The 20,374-nt window shown below is 36.7% G+C and overlaps 1 protein-coding gene across 2 annotated transcripts in view; it reads left to right on the top strand.

The window, feature by feature from the left end:
* Tfb1 (transcription factor B1) overlaps nucleotides 1-20,374 on the top strand; it is a 165,134-nt gene that overhangs the window by 103,553 nt on the left and 41,207 nt on the right. For both annotated transcript variants that reach the window (XM_090414441.1, XM_090414442.1), the window contains exon 10: nucleotides 12,080-12,286. In XM_090414441.1, coding sequence (XP_090270567.1) covers nucleotides 12,080-12,286 — 207 coding nt within the window. The remainder of the gene's footprint in view (nucleotides 1-12,079; nucleotides 12,287-20,374) is intronic.

Raw genomic sequence — 20,374 nt, 5'->3', positions numbered from 1 at the left:
AGATACCCAACAGGGTGCACCACGAGAAGGTGAGGATTGGACATTAGGTCAGAAGCCCTGGTCGGTTCTCCGCATTCCTTTAAAGGCTATGTGGAGGTCTCCTCTCAGTTATACAGCTTTGACCCTTATGTGTATATTTTGGCCAGTATGTGTTGATTTCTGGTAAGCAGTGAAGGATAGACTACCAAAAGGTAGACGTGTGACACGTGTATCTAGAAATGAAAGTGTTCTGTTTTTCAATCTCAATTGTGAACTGTTTGTGTTGTTTGTTAAGGTGGCTAAGGAAAGTGTCTAGTGTCTGGCGGCCATGGGACCAGATCACAAAAACTTTGTCAACGTATCTAAGCCAGACTTTGGGTTTTAAAGGAGAGGAATCTAGAGCATGTTGCTCAAAATGTTCCATATAGAAGTTTGCAATAGGGGGGGGGGATAATGGTGAGCCCATGGCCATGCCTTCTTTTTGTAGGTAGAAAGTGTTTTGCACACTTTATTCTTTTGCCATACAAAATAACCAGAACGTAATACATGCACAAATAGTGCCGTGATATCTGGAGGGAATTTGTTCTGTAAAAGAAGGATTGTGTCATTGATTGAGACATTCATAAAGAGGGCAGAGAAGTCAAAACTGACTAATATCTTTTCTAATGTAATGTCTTTGATTATGTTTATGAAGTGTTGTGTGTTTCTGATATAGGAGGGGGAATGACCTACCAACTCCTTGAGTATTGCTGCTAATTTCTTGACTAAGTGATAATTCTGGCTGTCTATACCTTCAACTATCAGCCGGAGTGGTGTTTTTTGTTTGTATATATTCAGTAGGCCGTAAATTCTCGGGGAACGAGCATAGTGTGGAAATAGTTTTCTTGACTGTATCTTCCAACCATGTCTATTACTACATGGCTGGAAGATACGGTCAAAAAACTATTTCTGAGAATTTCAATTAAGAATTTCAAGGGTTTCAATTAACAGTACCTTTGTGAATAGTGAAGGGATATCAAAACTCACCATTATGTCTGAACTTTTTAAGGTAAGATTTTCTACAATACTTTTTAGGTGGACAAAAGTTTTAACTAAGGAGAGAGAGAGAATTGATTGTGAGAGTGGCTAGTAGTTTGTGAATTTTAGGTGCTTCATATATTTTGAGTGTTTTAACATGGAAGGACTTGAGTTTGTTAACTGTTTCTTTAGGCCAGGAAGTGACTTTTTTTTTTTCAATAATTTGCACACTTTATTCTTTTGCAAGTTGATGGGATCCCGATCTATAATTTGGTATGTTGACTAATCTTGTAGAAGTGTGTACAGTTTGCTTTCATATTCTGTTGAATTCATCACTAAGTTATAACAGTGTCGTTATTACTGTGTAGCTCTTTTAAAGCAATGATTTCCTTATGTGGGATATTGTTTTTGGGAGGCTTGAAATGGATTAAGATGTTGGCCACATCTCAACGAATGTTGAAGCAATTATTTTCACTTTTGGAACTTGCCTGGGAGTAGCGGTAAAATTGTGTCTTCAACTTAATGCACTAGTAACTTCATTGGTTAAGGCTACCGATGATAAATTCATAACAACTCGATCTTGTAATTGCAGTTGTTTGGTAGTACTATGTTGATGGAGAATTTGAATTTTTTTCCGGTGCCAGTTTTTAACTTCGACGAATTCTTTATTAGCCATTACATCAGAAATGCTGTAAAGGATATCCCACAGTTCCGTGTTTAAAATATCACATAGTTTGTCATGTAGAGCATTAATAGTTGAATTTATTTTTGATAGCTCCATGCAAGTAGTTATTTGATAGCTCCATGCAATTAATCTGTTAGCATAGTAGTGCTAAACTCGCTCGTTTGTAAATGCACTGGATTTTGGCCGAGTGAAACTTCTTAATTTTGACACATTTTGGTGTTAAATTGGTGTCTTGGCACCTCTTTACGGGCAACTTAAATATACACTATGTATTGATCTGTAATATGTTCCATTCACCCCATACAGTTGAAGTGTTTTGAAAAGCTTTTCTCTGGGCACCTTGTTGTATGCCTTTTCCAGATATACAAAAGATATGAGTACAGATCCTTGTCTTATTCCTACGATTTCTCAACTGTTTGCCATAAAGTGTAAATTTGACCTTGACAACCTGTACTTGGCCTGAACTGAGCTTGTTCTCCAAGATTCTCTTCCAGAGTCTTTCTCAACCTCTTTTTCAAATATGCTTTATTCAGTTTTATTTCCTTTTTTATAGATGGGTACCATGTGATCTCTACTCCAATCATTGGAAATTTGACCTTCTAACAGGCCCTCTGAATTATGCAGTGTAGCCACTGCAAAACTTTTATACCTCCATACTTAAGTATTTCTGGTCATATATCATCTACACCAGCTTCCTTTCCACATTTCAAGTTTTTGACAGCTTTTTCTACCTCAAGTATTGATATGTACTCCTCTTTGCATAGATGAAAATTGATTCATTTAACAGTCTTTCAAAGTAATTACTCCAGGCATGTAGGATATCCTTATCTTCAGTTTTCATGTCACCTTTTCATCTTTGATTCCTTTTACAATACTCTTTCCTCCAGTTCTAATCTTCTTCAATATCCTCCAGAACATTTGCTACCTTTCTGATATTTATTTTCCATATTCTTACCAAAGTCTTCCCATAACTTTTGTTTAGCTACTTTTACACGTATCTTAGCTCTCTTACATTTTTCTCTGTATTCTTTTAGGGCATCTGCTGACTTGTTGCTAGGAATTTTGGTGTAATTTCTTCTTTTCCAGAATTATTACTATTATTACGGGCAACTCCAGGGAGTCATTAGACTCATCGAGGGAGGCCCCAAATCATATTCATCACAACTATTTGACATTCATACAGTATCTATCATACCTCGCCTTAAACTCATTCACTGTCACAGCATCCACTACAGACTCAGGGAGCGCATTCCACTCATTCACTACTCTAAAAGTAAAGAACCCAGCTCTAACACCTTTACTAACCACACTTTTGCCCAGTTTCCATGGATGTCCCCTAGTCCTCCCACAACCAGCCCTGTTCTCAAAAATATCTTGAATTAATTTTATAGAAACCCTTCAGTAATTTGAATGTCTCAATCATATCTCCCCTCCTCCGCCTATCAACCAATTTTTGCAACCCACAAATCCTCAACCTGTTCTCATACGGTTCATTCCACAGACCTGCTATCATCTTGGTCACTCGCCTCTGGATCCTCTCCACCTCCTCCCCATCAAGAAGAAACCTAGGTGACCAAATCTGAGCACAGTAGTCTAGATGGGGTCTTATCAAGGCTCGATAGAGAGGAACAATAACCTGCTTGTCTCTGCTTGTCAACGTATTCCTCAGCAACCAAGTGATTTGATGAGCTGTTTTGGTCACTTTTGCAATGTGTCTCCTAAATTTCAATTCCTTATCTACCAGCACTCCTAAATCTCGTGCCTCATCAATTTCCTGGAGCAGGGTTCCACCAATGCAGTAATCTGCCGCCAATCTTTTCACCCCAAAGTGCATAACCTTACATTTTGCCACATTAAACTGACATCCATTCTCCTTAGCCCAGACCTCCAATCTATCCAAATCATCCTGCAAAATTTTGACGTCATCTGCATTCACTATTGCCCTACCCAACTTCGCATCATCCGCAAACAAATGAACTGTTCCTCTCAGATCATTTCCTATATCATTTATGAACAAATTAAACAGCAGTGGTCCAAGAACAGATCCTTGTGGCACACCACTAGTCACAGGCCGTCTTGTGGACTCCACTCCCGAGTAAACCACTCTCTGATATCTCTCCGTCAACCACCCTCCTATCCATCTCACCAACCCCATGTCCATTCCCATATGCTGCAATTTACTGATTAGAATTCCATGTGGAATCCTGTCAAAGGCCTTGGCAAGGTCCAGCAGAATCACCGTAAACCCATTACCCTTATCCAGTTCAGCCGTCACTGTGTTATAATACGTGAGCAAGTTACTGAGGCATGACCTACCCTTCACAAAACCATGCTGTCCCCGATACAGTATCCCATTTTCTTCTATCCAATCTTGTATTTTCCTCTTGACTATTTTCTCTAAGACCTTGACAATGATTCCTGATATGCTAATCGGTCGGTAATTTACAACAGCAGTCTTGGAACCACCTTTATGCAGTGGAACTATTTTCCCCTCTTTCCACCCGCTCGGGACTAACCCAGACCCGAGACTCAAGTTAAACAAAATGGTCAAGGGTACTGACAATTCTTTAGCTGCTTCTCGTACAACACGAGCTGGTATACCATCCAATCCCACAGATGTATTGACATTGAGGTTATGCAATAGACTACTCACCTCCACTTCATTAACCACAATTCCCGTATAATCTACTGGTTTATTCGTTTCTGCAATGTCACCACCTGGATGATATACTTTTGCAAAGAGCTCACTCAGTAACTCAACTATCTCAACTGATTCAGTTACCTCCCTACCATCGGCATTCTTTAAAATCAATCTGCCATGTACATTTTTCCTTTTACTTGCTACATATCTAAAAAACTGTTTAGGATTCTCTTTAGCCTGCATGGCCAATGTTCTTTCGTAATCCTTTTTTGCTTTTCTTACCACACTCGTCACCCTTCTGGCCTGCGCTTTATACCGTTCATGTGCCTGCCGGTCACCCTTCTCCTTAAATTCCCTCCATAGTTGTTTCTTTTTTTGCAACTCAAGCTTAATGGTGTTATTCATCCATTTAACCCCTACTTGATTTATTATTCGGACTCTAGGTATACAGTCAGCCATTGCTTCATGCAAGCACTTCTTAACTACCTCCCATGCACTATCAACTTCTAGTCCTTGCAGTTGTACATGCCACGGCACTGAACCAATCAAACTCCTAAGCTTGTCATACTTTCCCGCCCGATAATTCCACATGTACCCTGTCTTAATTGAAAATTCTACACCTTTAGCCACCTCCCAAGTTAAGACCCTATGATCACTCTCACCGATTGGTGGCAATGTGGTCATATTTGTTACAGCCAAATCCTCAGATGTAATTACTAGGTCAAGCACTCTCTGACCCGTGGTATTTTCCATTACATGCTGTCGCAGATAGTTATCCCTTAATAACCGCATAAAATCCAGTTCCTTCCTCCCGTGTCCTCTCCTCACTCCAATCGATGCGACCATAGTTGAAATCTCCCATAATAATCACCCTCCTTCCACCCATTTCTTCTATTTGCTTGTGAATACTGTCACCACCATCTTTTCCATCACCTGGTCTATAGCAGCACCCAATTGTATATTTAGTTCTGCTAGCCACAATCTCACACCAAAATGGCCTCAAATGTGCTCTTTTCTCTATCCTGCAATTCAACTTCTATTCTCCTTGGCTGGAGCTCATCAGCTATCATCAACAATACTCCTCCCCCCATTTTATTCTCTCTGTCATTCCTGAACACACTATATCCATCACATTCAATCCCACTAGTTATATCATCTACAGTCAGCCATGTTTCACTAATACCTATAACCTGTGGTCTGGAAGTGCCAACCATGGCCAAAAACTCTTCCTTCTTGTTCCTAATACTCCTAGTATTAGTGTACATGAATTTAAGACCCCCATTAGCCCCAACCCTACCTTGATGCCTTATATTAACTATCCCACTCTGATTTGTTGTCCTTATTTGCTCTGGCATATTATATTCATTCTTACATTCAACTGCCTCCATGAGGACTGTATCTCTACCCCCCCCCCCTAACAAATCTAGTTTCCCTGAATTTGCACATCAACTACATTCAGCAACACTTTCTCAAGTCTTCTTACACCGTAACCATTCAAATGCAAGCCATCCATCTTATATAGATCCTTTCGCCCATCAAACTCACTCCACACATCCACAAATTCCACACCACTCGTCATACATAACCCACGCATAAAGTCATTTGCAATTATAGCCCTCCTTTTAAACATTTCACTGTCATACCGTGGCAAAAGACTAATCATTCTAACTCTCTCACTCTTTTTTTTGCTACCTCAAACAATTCATTCAGGTCTTCTATCATTTCCATTTTATCTCCTTTCAAATCATTCGTACCTGCCACAACAATCATTTCTTTCACCTTTTCCTTTTGCTCTCTAATAGACGCAGTTACGTCCTTTATGGTCGCACCAGGTTGGTACGATTTTGTCAAATCCTCTACTAACACACCTCGTACTAACGAGTCTCCATACAGCACTCTATCCTTCATTTTGTTCATGTTCACATTCATACGTCTATTTTTCCTGTCATACCTTTTATTATTGGTTGGTTCATTCAGTCTACTTTTGTTCATGCACTCTAGCTGCTGTTTTGCTCTTTCTATCGCACTATTCAACAACGCGATCTCACTCAATGCATCTATCTCATCTTTTTTGTTCTCTGAGAAACCATTTATACTATTATTCACACTTTCTACATTCACACTCTCACAATTTTCATGTACAACCTTGCCGTTTCTTGTCATATCCCTATTTCCTTCATTCTGAAGGTTGACAAAAATATCACACTCACGGTCCGAAATACACTTCAATTCCGCATTCTCCCTACATTTTCTACACACATTCAATCCTTTATCATCATCTAACCACACTCCGACCGCACTCCGCAAAACGTACATTTCACAGCTATTACACTGACTCATTTCTTTTATGCTACCGTTCTTTGATAACGATGGCAAACCTTCATTACTGGCCGCCATTTTCCTACGCACAGGTGCCATATTTATCTGTAACGTGTTTTGTCAAATTAAACGTTATAACACACCAAAAATAGACGCACTAAAATACGCAAGGCAAACAAAACAAAACTACACAATATTAAGTAATTTGTATCGATAACTGAAAATGATACTTATCTTATCTGGAGCTTGCACGAACACTACTCATTACGAATTCATCTAGCGGCGACTTCCCGACATAGATTATGTTATAAAACACTTTAGTACACTAACCACGTTAATAAAGCTCTAATAATATACCAAAATTAAACACTTAAGTCCATTAAATTGAATCCAAAACACCAATAAATCAACAAAAAACACAAATCTCTCAGGAGCTCTCCGATAGCACGTCCGTTCACCAGCTAGCCTCGACACCGATGTTCCAATTGCTTCTTTAACTTCTTGTGTCCATCATGGGTTTGTTATTTTTCTATCGTTGCAAGCAACTTCACCACATAGCTCCCTGACTGAATCAATCAGTGTCTTCTGTAGAGTTTGCCGCTGAGACTTCAAGGTGGGGTTCTTTTTTCAATTTGTTTAATTTTTTCTTCAGTAATGTTTGTATAGTTGTCTACAATTTACCATTAAAAGCTGCTGTATACTTTATCTTTAAAACTTTCTTACATACCATTCTTTTCATTCTTTCCATTTTTATCCTGCTTAGTACTAAGTAACGGTCCCTTCCAATTTCAAATCCTCTATATGCTCTTGTACAGTGGAACCTCGTTTCTCTAGCATAATTCGTTCCTAAAGGCTGTTTGAAAACTGAAACCATTTTCCCATAAAAATTAATGTAAAATGGAATAATCCATTCCCGAACCCCAGATGATTGCTTATTTACAACCTTTACAACAGTACTTCATGAATAAAATCGTATACAAAATAATGGAAATACATAAAATCTTACATAAAAAGAATAAACACAATAAATAGATAAAATATAGATGAAAAAGGGTGATCTCTTTCGACAAAACTTTGTACCTTACCCCATTTCACACACATTGCTTTGATCAAAGAACTAGCTTCCTCTTCCTCTGAAGACATTTCTTCAATCACCATCTTTTGCTGCTGCTTCTGCAGGTGTTCCAGTTTTTCTGTGGTGAGCTCATTCCTGTGGTCCCCCACATCAGCATTGCCAACTTCCAAGCCCATGCTTTTGCTGAGATGCACAACATCATCGACAACAGCGACATACACAGTCTGGCCACAATTTCCTCCAGGCCAAGTTTATGGTCCTGTAAGCCACTTGCATCCAAGCTTTGTCAAGAATATTAAGCAATGGAGGATATTGAAGTGAATTTTCCAGAATTCTCTGAGTGTTAATTCTGTGTCAGAGGTCACTTCAAAACACCTTTGAAACAGTGCTTTGGTGTAGAGTTTCTTAAAGTTCAAAATGACCTGCTGGTCCATGGGCTGGATTAGAGGAGTCATGTTAGGGGATAGGAACTTCACTGTGATAAAATCAAACTCTTCCACCAACTCGTCCTCCAAGCCTGGAGGGTGAGCAGGAGCATTGCCCATCACAAGAAGATATTTTCTCACATTTGGGGCAAAGACTTCATGGATCCACTGAATAAAAAAAATTGCCTGGTTACCCAAGCTAACTGTTTCTTGTTTATCCAAGTCAGCAACAATTTTTCCACTTCTTCAATCGTCTGAGATCTTTGTTTAGTAAGAACTTTAACTTCTTTTGCAACATCAGCTCCCTTGATCGCCTCTTTATTTTTGAGTATTGTACAGATCATTGATATCGCCATACCGAACTGCATAGCAAGATCCGAGACACGAACGTCATTTTCATGTTTCGATAAGATTTCTCTTTTCACCTCTATCGTGGTTCTAACAACTTTTCTTTTCACTTTGCTGCTATTACTATCCTTCTTCGGTCCCATGGTGGCTTATTTAATAATAATTTATAAAAATAAAAAACAGCAAAACACAAAGAAAATCAAGAAAAGGCACTGAAAATTCGAGCAGGACTGGATTGAAAGGAAGCTGCAGCGTAAGTGATGCCCTCCTGCCGTAGATCTCAGCCCGGGGATCATGTGTTTGCCTGTTTGGAAAATATGTTCGGGAACCGATTTGTTTGAGATGAAAGGCATTCGACAACCTAGGTTCCACTGTATTCTGAACTGGCATGATGATATTACTATCATCATCATATCGCTTTCAACAATGACATAGTCATTTAGACTTTTCTTGTTCTTGTGTCTTCTCTCCATTTGAACTTTTGCATCTCTTTATGTTGAAACATGGTAATGACTAATCCATGTCGAGTAAATGTTTATTATTATTAGCTTTATCCTTTTCTCCAAATTTTCCCAAAATGATTACATATGCCTGGTGGGATTCATTTCCAGTGTCAAAAATTGGAGGAGTTTGGAATTGAATAAGGAAGTCTTGCAGAAGTTTCTGAAGAAGGCCAGGGCCTGCATAAGGCTGTCGAGCCAATAATGATGATGATGATGATGGGATTCATTTCCTATTTTCTACTGTTCAGATCTCCAATATTAGATTAGGAAATGAATCCTAATCCTGGAAATGGAAATGGAAAGAACATTTTGGGAAAATTTGGATAAAAGGGCATAACTAATACTCAGATATATATTAAAAATAAATAAATAAAATGACATTTACTTCTGTTGCTATCAAACTTTAATCCTGTTAAAAGAAAAAATTATAAACATTCATTGTTATTTTACATCCTAGTAAGCAAACAGTTTTTATAATTCTTTCTTTTAAGGTTACACGGTGATCAGCATTCATATTTATGAATTTAGGGACACAAAAGACACGTGTTGAAATGATTATATTACTTATTATTAATAAAATAACACTTGACGTTTTGACCCCTATATTGAGGTCATCATCAGAAAAATACATATGTATATGAAAACAAGCTACATGCTTTTGCTCTCTATTAAGGTAAATAATATGCTGTTAATTGATCTTTTACTTAGCCTGACCTCTAGTGGTAAAAAAAAACCACAATAAACTGTGCTAAAGTCCTCCCGTACTAAGCTTTTCTTCAGGACTTGTATTGATCCTAGTTCACAGCAGCTTCTCCAACACCTGACACACAGATATAAAATAATAAAATAATTATTTATAAAATTATAAAATCATTCAGACACTGTATCAGAGTATGAAGTCTGAGATAGTAAGAAAAATATTGATCTAATAAATATACAAGGGGTGGCCCGAAAAGTTCCGATAAACACCTAGACAAAAATGATATTAAAGCAACTGATATAACATATCTTAAAGCCCTTTAACCCCTGAGATTCATCAAATTGTAATAATTTGTTCTTTTTCTTTTAGGATATATATAAGAAGACATAACAGAAGTTTTGAAGAAATTCGAAGACACAGAGGTCTGGGCCATCATCAAGTTTTTTGTGCTGTTAGAAAAGTCCACAATTGAGATTCACCAAACTTTGTATGAGACTTTAGCGGACTGTGCCCTAGCATATCCAACATTTGCTGATGGTTGGCCAAGTTTAAAACTGGCATCCTGAGACAACATATGCCCCCAAGTCAGGAAGACCTTCCACAGCAATCACTCCTGAAAACATTGATGCAACGCATGTCATGATCCTTGATGATAGGTGAATACCAGCCAAATACATTGCAAAGACTCTGGGGATATCCAGGGAACGAGTTGGGATCATTATCCACCAACATCTAGACATGGAGAAGCTCTCTGCGAAGTGGATCCTTAAATGTTTGAATGAATACCAAAAGAGAGAATGTGTGCTGTCATCTCAAGGGATTTTTGTCATTTTGAGAAATAAAGTGCAAATTTTTTGGCTCGTATTGTGACTGTTGATGAAACATGGCTTCATCACTATGACCCAGAGACTAAACAACAGTCAATAAAGCAGGCACGGAGGTTCTTTACGGCCTATGAAGTTCCGAATCCAAAAGTTAGCAGGGGTAATCCTCACCAAGTACCTCAAAAAAGGTGAAACTGTTACAGCAGCAGTTTATTCAACAATTCTGAAGGAATTGAAGGAGATGCTGAAGGACAAATGCCATGAGAAACTGAGCAAAGGCATGTTGCTTTGTGGGACAGTACACCTGCTCACACTGCTCATGAAACCCAACAGACAGTTCATAACCTGAGCTTTCAATATCTGCCTAACCCACCTTATTTGCCAGGCCTGGCCCCATCTGACTATTTCCAAATTTAAAGAAACACTTGAAAGGAACAAAATTCACCATAGATGATGAGGTCATATCTGCAGCCAAGGACCGGTTTGTGCAACCAGAGAAAGACTTTTTTCTCAGAGGATTGCAAATGATGCAGCAGCATTGTAACACGTGTGTGTGACATTTTGTGGGGGAATATGTAGAATAATGTAAGCTACATGATTTTACCTCAATTCCTTCATGGTGATTTATCATCTAATAGAATGCTGTGTCCATATTTCATGTCGTGATGAACAAGAGGAGATTGAATCCAGCATAGTTTTAGACAAAGTATGAAATAACATTCAAATTTTTTGCTCATATTTGTTTGCAAATTGCACTTTCTCTCTCTCTCACTCACTCACACACTCTCTCTCTCTCTGCTTTTATCTGTTCTGATGGTTGTATTTTAGTTAAATATCATTACAAAAAGTGAATGATGAACTTCTGATATTTCATAAATAATGCAAGTTCTTGTTTTGAGAATGGTATGGAATCTTCTCCATTTGGGTACTCATTTCCCTCCTAGGAATGTTTATATGATTTCTTCTCTATTGGAATGGTTTAACTTTCTCAAGTCCACCATGGAGCTCTATTTTTAATACCTCTGCAGACAACTTTCCCTTATATATCCTTCATTAAATATATCAGTGTGCTTTACAAATTTGACTTTTCAGAAAAGAAAGAAAAGATCCTTGGTTGTTGTTTTTTTATTGTTAGTACTAGCTCCTTATGAAACAACTGACCTTTTTCAACCGACAGTTCCTTATCCAGTATTATTTTCAAGTTTTTGTACCATCATGGTCTATACAGGCATATGTATACTTTTGATCAATACACAATCATGTTAGTTTGCTAATACCCAAATGAGCCCATCTTTTTAATGCTCTCCACAGATTTTACTATATAGTTTTGAAAGTTGTTCATTCAGTATCAACTACTTAAAACTGCATCCTTGCCTTACTTCAGTCTAAACTATTATTCATATTTACATGCATTAATAATACAAAATTAATATTAGCATTACTTTTCTTATATTTTATGGTGATCTGTTTTGTTGTGTGTGTGTGGTGTTTGTATATGTGTGTATATATATATATATATTTTTTTTTTCCCTCATTTTTTTTTTTTTTTAAATTTTCATATAGGCTAGACTTCATGAGAAAACAGAATATGAAGATTTGAAGAATAATGACACTCAAAATACACCTTCATTAAATTTAACAAAAATTGATAGGTATCTTCAAGGACCCACACCAGTTTTAGATTCAGATTATATATCTCATGAAGAAATTCTTCAGGCAGTCCATTTCTTAAATAATGAGGTGAAACTGTGGACTCCAAGGCTTCCTCAGGTAAAAAAGCTAAAAACAAATTTTTCAGTTATGAATAGTTTATTGGTAAAATTAGATTCCTTGCTTACTTCTTTAAAAAAAATATGCCTAATCACTGATATACATCCGTGATTAGGCATATTTGTGTCTAAATAGACACAATTAAACATTTTTTGAAAAGAACAGATCCAATATCAGAACTGCAGATAGTAACCATCAACATAAGGAGTAGCAGTGGAAGGGAAATCGAACTTGCAGAAGAACTGAAAAAGTATCATGTGAATACAATTGGTGTTACTGAGACAAAATAGACTAAAGCAGGTGAGATCCTTCTAAATAATATACTATGTTATATTCATGTAATAGTGATTGAGTAAAGGAAGAAGGAGTATCATAGTAGCATTTAGCACCAAACATGAAAATAAACTTCTTGATTGGAATACTAAGGAAGAAATGGAATAATTTTTTGAGTCATTAAAGTAGGCAGCTAACATTTAAAAAAAAAAAAAAAAAAAAAAGCAAAAGATGGTCCTTGTTGAAGATCTAAACAGCAGGGAAGGAAAAGAATTCTATCAAGCATGTAGAAAAGTTTTTGAAAATTTGGAGAAAAGAACAAGGTTAATAATAATATTCATGAGTTTCACATGTAGAGAAGACAAGAAATAAGAAAGCTTGTTGGAAGTTTTTCCACTATAAATTAAAGATACCAAGAAATTATGTACTTGGTTTAATCCTTTATCCAAGTGTAAGTAAACAAATGATGATATCAGCTTTAATTATAACTTCATTTAGTGTTCTTGAGAATAAGAACCCAACATATCATAAAATAATTTCATTGTTTCCCTGTAGTCAAAAACTGTGTGTGAAATATTATTGTTTATTTATTTATTTTTAATATTGCTTGCTTCATGTTGTGGTATCAGCAGAAACTTATCCATTTCTAATTGCTGTAAATTTCATTTATAGCATTATTTCTTTCTTTTTGACATAGCCAGAAATCCTTGCTTTAGACCAAACATGGAATATTTTTAAGCTGCTTCAATCTCCAGTAAGTGCGGTGGTGATCTTACACCCACTTGACCAGCCAATTATATCTTTTAATTATGTGTGTGTTATTATTATTAAGAGAGACATCCAGGGAGGCCACACACACACACCAGCTATCATATTTATTCTTGAATTCATTCACACTGCTTGCACATACAACCTCCAATGGCAATCCATTCCAATCACGTTCCACCCTATAAGATTAAAATCTAACTCTCACTCCCTTCTTAGCATCATCATTTATTCATTCTCAGCTTCCAAGAATGCCCTCTTGTTCTTTCCCCACCCTCCATAAATTGAAAAATTCCATCATCTGAAATCCTGTTTGACCCTTTCAGAAGTTTGTAAGTCTCAATCATATTATCTCTCTTTCTCCTGATTGCTAGTGCCTCCAGTCTTTAAATTCTCAATCTGTCTTCATAATCAGTATTCCCCAACTTTGATATCATTTTTTGCATTCTCTCCACTGTATCAGAATCACAATGGAAATCCAGAAAAATAGACCTGCGCACAATAGTCCAAGTGAGGTCTATCAAGGCCTTGTAAAGAGGCAAAATGACATCCTTTACATGTGAAAGTTTGTTTCAGCATTGCAATTATCTTTTGAGTTGTATTTGCAATCTTTACATGTCCCCAACTGCAACTTGCTATCTACTAACACTCTAAGATTCCTAACCTGATCAGTTTCTTCTAGCATAATCCCACCAATATAATATGACATTGGATATCTAATCATTTCAAAGTGCATGACCATTTTCCCATGCCCACAATTCCAACCTATTCAAATCATTCTACAAGTATTGCATATCAGCAGCATTCCTGATTACCTTGCCTATCTTTGCATCATCAGCAAATAGCTGTATGTTGCCTGTCAAATCCTTCCCAATATCATTAATGTACAGATTGAATAACAGTGGACCAAGGACTGATCCTTGTGGTACACCACTAGTTATTTTAAATCTAGCAGACTCATGTTCCCCATGTACTACTTTTCGATATCTGTCAGTCAGTCATCTTATCCACACTAATATTTTATAATCCAAACCCATCTTCTCCAGTTTATGCAACAGTCTTCCATGCTGTATTCTGTCAAAAGCCTTAGCAAAATCCAAAAGTGTCATGGTGTATCCATTCCACCTTGTCTAACTTAGTGGTAACATTATTATAGAATGTGAGCAAGGTAATCAGGAATGCTGCTGATATGCAGTACTTGTAGAATGATTTAACATGAAATAAAACATTACCTTCCCTTAGTGTCCATTGCAAAGTAGAGATTATCTGTCAATCCATTTCTGAATGTGACCCTTAACCAACTTTTCCAAAATCTTCACCACTACTCCTGAGATACTGATTGTTCAATAGTTGGATACATTGGTCTTTGCACCACCCTTGTGCAATGGGATTACCATACATTCTTTCCATTCGTGCAGAGTCTTCCCTCTTTTGAGACTCAAATTATATAGCCTGGTCAAAGGAATAGCCAGTTCCGCTAACCATTCTTTTAGCATCCCCGTGCTGATATCCCATTAGTCCCTATTGCTGAATTCTTATTTAGTTTATGCAACAGCTCTAATACCTCTCCTTCATAGACTTGAGTTTCTTCATTCAGCGAAAAGGTAGCAGTTAACTTAAATGTTGCATACAGCCAGTTGATATCTTTTAGCAAAATGGGCACTCATTTGTTGAACAACCTGTTCTGCATCTGTCATCCTTGCATGATCTGCATTCAGAACAGTTATTCTTTCATGTTCATTCTGTAACTTGCAGAACAGTTTCTTTTCATACTCAAGCCTGCTGGTTATAATTTTCACGACAGACATCATCTTTATGCACACGGTATTCCTTCCACATCATCCTCTTCTTACAAATCACTTGCTTGATAAGATTACACATCCATTTGACTCCTATCCTATTTACTCTTTGGACTCTCAGGACACATTCTGATATTGCATAATCTAAGTATTGTTTAAATGCTTCCCAGTCACTGTCGATATTCTCATCAGTTCCCATCCAGCAACTGATACTATTTTGCTGAACTCGGTATACTCTGCAGTTGGTCATAATTTCCTTCTTGGTAGTTCAGTATTCGACCAGTTTCGCCAGCTGTATCTGTCTAGCTTTATCAAGACAAGTAAGGTTATACTAATATTAAATGCAAATACACCTTGTGTTTTTTATATCCATCTATATTGTTCATTATGAAGTTATTATTTGTCCTTTTCACTAAAATTAGCTATTTAAATTTTAGTGAAAAGGACCAAATGATTACTTCATAATGAACAATATAGATGAATATACAAAACACAAGGTGTATTTGCATTTAATATTAGTATAATCTTTCTCGTCTTGATAAAGCCAGTCAATTTTAGTGAAAAGGACTAAATAATAACTTCATAATGAACAATATAGATGGATATACAAAACACAAGTATTTGCATTTAATATTAGTATAATCTTTCTCATCTTGATAAAGCCAGACAGATACAGCTGGCAAAACTGGTCGACGATTATGCACAAATGTTTCATCAAAACTACGATCTAATAAATCCAATATTATATATCAATTTTAGTGAAAAGGACCAAATAATTACTTCATAATGAAATATATTTATATATCGAGAAAAATTGGGGGTGCTGCAGTTCCACAGTGCCTATGCACAAGCGACTACAATCATAGGTCTCAACACTAACTGGATTCCAGTCATCCGATATCATTAGCAGCACATAAAATACTGTTTCCTAAAAATACTGTACCCTTTACACTTGATACCAGTTAGTATGTCTGATTCTGATAGCAAGGTCTCACTAATGCCTACAATCTGAGGTCCCAACATATTGACCATGGCAACAAACTTTACCTCCTCTTGTTTCTGATACTCCTAGATTTCGTGTACAGACATAATAATCTACCTGCATGTTCTTTTGTATACTCTTGTCTGCAGTCTGCATGACACAGTTGGAAAACTTGCAGATCTCTATTCTTCTCTGGTGCCATATACATGTAGACACCTTTGCACACGTTTGATAAGCCCAAGCCAATGATGAAGACAAAGTCTAAATCGTTCTCTCCTCGTAATCATTTCCATGATAATGTCCATTCCTGTCATTAGCACAATTATATAACATTGTCGCTCTTACACTCGTATTCTCACCATTCCTCACATTATAATTTAGTTTCCTTGACTCTCTGTATTAGGTATCATACCAGTTATTAGTTTTTCAAGTCTACTGATATTAAACGCATTTAGGTATAGTCCATTCCTCTTATACAAATCTAATCTTCCCTCAAACTGACTCCACACATCCAATAACTCATATCCATTCCATCTACATAGCCTCCACATCAAATCATTTGCCATCACAGCTTTTCTTCTTAATTCATTTTTATCATATTGAGGTAATGTAAAAATTTGATGTAGCTTAATAATGCCAGAAAGTCTTACATCAATTTTTACAGAAGTCAAGCCAAGTAAGATTGTAACCTGTGTGTCTATGTATAGTTAAAATTGTTAATGTAAATAATCCCTATGGGAATTGTCCTTACTTACTGCCTTAAGACAAATTCTAGAATGTGTTGAACTAAGGCAATACCTTGCCACCAGAAAACCGTATATGTTAGCTCCTTATAAGGACATAAAATTTGTTTGTGAAGTGCACCTGTAAATATTCAAGGTCAGTGTTAAACGAACCGACAAACTTCAGACGAATGTCTGCTGCCCGAATCAAATAGGATTAGAGGAGTACACGAGAAGAACAAAGAAAGGGTCGGCATCAGTGGAAGAACAAGGGACCGCACCGAAATGTTCAGGGTCCCATATCTTCGTGCAGGGATACGAAAGAAGGTGAATAAAAGGTTTTGGCCCAAAGATAGAGTATCGGTTCCAAGAGTTCCTCATCGGTTGTTGAGAGGTCGTTATCGAGAAGTCACCAGCGGTTGTCCATCAGATGTAAGCCATCGAGGATGCGACTTCAGGAGAAATCATGCCAGTGATCTAAAAGAAAGATGACTGGAGCCGATCCGCCAGCCATAGCAGATATTTGATGACAAATTGACGAATCTTCGCCGGGAGCTGTTGTCCGAGGGAAGAAATTGCTCCATTAGTCCAACGCACATGCAACCATTCCACAAGCCGATAATCTTCGCCGCCATAAAGGGGGAGAGAAAAACCTGATTCAGGAAAAAACGGTCAGGACTCCAGTTCGAAGCCAGGTACACAGTGGGTAGCAGCCATAAAGTGAGTTGATCCATTTATTCAATTTTCATGAATTATAGGAGAACTTTATTAGTGGACTGTTAAGTTGAGGCTGATGAAATTGAGCAGAGTTAATGGTTGAAAATTAGATGTTTAATAATTAATAGAAATTTATATGTGTAACAGTCAGAGGGTAACTGTTTGTCAGTGGTGCATTTTGCCTATAGAATTATCTTAATATCGGAAGGAAAGAGCTTTTGTGTGTAATGATATTTTTTATGTGCATAACAGTTAAGAAGTGACAGTTTATTAATAGGTACCATTGCTTAGGGTAGTAATTTGTATTTTGGAAGTGAGTGGTTAATTTTGTGACATAATTTTCATGAATTGAAAGGGCAATTTAAGCTAATTGTTGAACTAATCAAATTTTTCTTTAATTGCAATAATAGTGTAAATTGTTTTGTGGTAAATAAATGTGTTGTAAATGTTAATAGAGTGTTGCCTGATATTTAATTCTTTGATGCACTGTTCCAAAAAAATATTAGAGCCTATTAGCAGGAATCCAGGAGAAAGGATAGTAAAGGATAGAGAGTAGACCACGACTGCAGATATTAATTAATCAGGGATAATTTGAATGTAATAGGAAAACTACTGGATGCATTTTTCACTTCTTGTTACTAGAAAACGGACATCAGTGGCACAGCTTTTAATCAAATAAATTTTCTGGTGTTCAAGGAATAAGAAGGCAAGTGCAGAACGCAGTATAGCGTAAAGAGATATTAAAGAGATGCCAAAGAGTGATAAGGAAGAATAGTTAGAAGTACATAATAATTATTGCATTAACATATATACATAGAGTGGATGCAGAGATAAGATAAGCCAATTAAGGAAAATATATAATTAGAGATATAAAGAAGGGGGCAGATATATAAGAAATGATAAATAACCAAAGATATATAAATAATAAATAAAAATGCCCCCCCCCCCCCGTTTACAGTAATATACTAACTATTTTCACTTCTCACTGTTCATTCTCACTTCCAACAACCCTTTCATGTCCTATCTCATACTGAACTTTTCACTAGTTAAGTCATTAGTGCCTACTACAATTACGATCTAGTTTAGTTTTCTTTTCTGTTTTTGAATTGCTTTCATTATATTTTTTAAATTTTGCTGTTGGAAACCTCGGAGTTTTAGCGCGCTCATCAACAGCATATTATATATATATATATATTCTTATTCTTTTTATTATTATTATTAGGAATTTGTTAACTGTTTAGTTACCTTAGTGTAGCTTAATGGAAAAACAGATGTCTAAGGTTTATTAATGCCTAACTAAATTTAATTAGCAAATTAGATGAATGGTCCAATATTTTGCATAAAGAGATATATTGAGATTATCACACTATCATGAAAGACTGATATATAGTCTGACTGATTATAATAGTCAGGCTACTACAGTCCGAACTGACATGCTCTCTTGGGTGCAGTGATGGGCACTTGCTCTGACGGTCTCCCAGATTTTTGGCACTGTAACTGCTGAATTTGTTCATGTTTTGGGAAAACTGTCATGTTGTAGCTGATTCCAGAAATAATGAAAGCAATTCAAAACAGAAAAGCTTTAAATCTCTTTGCTTTAAATCCACTTCTGCATAGGAGGAAATTGTATTCCATTGGATCTAATGATCTATATCTATGGCATGGTCTGCCACCCTGGAACATCTGTAGATGAAGGACGTATTATCTGTGTTCTTCTAGATGGATGTTGGCTGTTCTTCCTGTGTGTCTGAAGTATTTACACTTAGAAGACCAACAGATACTATAGACCCTAGGATGGTCCAGATGGCAGAGGATCTTTAAGTCAGCAGATAAGGGTAGCTGATTGATTTCAATTGAGAGGCTAATGTGGTCTGAGCAGATGGTTCTAGCCTTATTCAATAAGGTTTTTGATAACACATACTGCTGGAAGGGTGTTGGTGGGTTTTCTATAGACTGAAAAGGATATGAATCCATTTGGTAGCCAGAAACTAGGGTGCAAAGGAAGGGCAGACAGTTAATGTTTTCGGTTTCAATGGTGAAACAGATCCTCGGGTGATGATAGTGTTCTGGTACTGGTGTAGTTTTTTAAGTGCAGTCACTTCCACATGGAAAAAGCTTCTTTTTAGCCAAGACTGAGGGTTTTGATAAATTCTTTTTTTAGCTGAAATGACAGTTTGTTAATTACATGCATTCTGGAGGTAATGGTGTATTATTTATTTATTTTTATTTTTTATTTTTTGGCTAAATTATTCATCTTTTGGATATAGCATGCCCTCACCTTTTTAAAATTCTGTGCTGAAGCATCAGAGACATTCGAGAGAATCGTCCTAAGCTCACTGTTCAGCATAACCAGAAGCTCATCCAATATTGCTTGAATGGTGCTCTTGGCATCAGCCATGCCACATATGGCATCTAATTGCTCTCATAAAAGAGTAGTGCTAGTACAATAGCAGATGAGGAGAGCTTTGGGAAACAGAACCAGATTATTATCGTAACCAAAATAGATAACGATAATGCTTAGCGCTTTTTTTTTTTTTTTTAATACTCTCACTTATATGGTATTTCATTTGTTGCAGCAAATTTATTTAATACATTCATACTGGACACAGACACATTATCTTTTCTTGTATCTCTCTTGGGGTCAGCATGCATCAACTTTTGGTGTGCATTTACTATCTAAAGCAAAGTTATATAGAGGGAAAAGCGATCTTTTGTTTTCAGAATATATAAGTAACCAATAATTAAGGTAATTTCCAGAAGCACTCCTTCTTTTAAAAAAAAGCATCAATTCATTTTTATGCAAAATAAGTTTTTTTTATTATTATTATTC

Source organism: Typopeltis vanoorti, chromosome 25, assembly GCF_054136105.1.
Source record: "Typopeltis vanoorti isolate ZY-2024b chromosome 25, IOZ_Tvanoo_1.0, whole genome shotgun sequence".
Lineage (NCBI taxonomy): Eukaryota > Metazoa > Arthropoda > Arachnida > Uropygi > Thelyphonidae > Typopeltis > Typopeltis vanoorti.
Note: the sequence above shows the minus strand (reverse complement) of the source record. Positions and strands in the feature narration are given on the sequence as shown.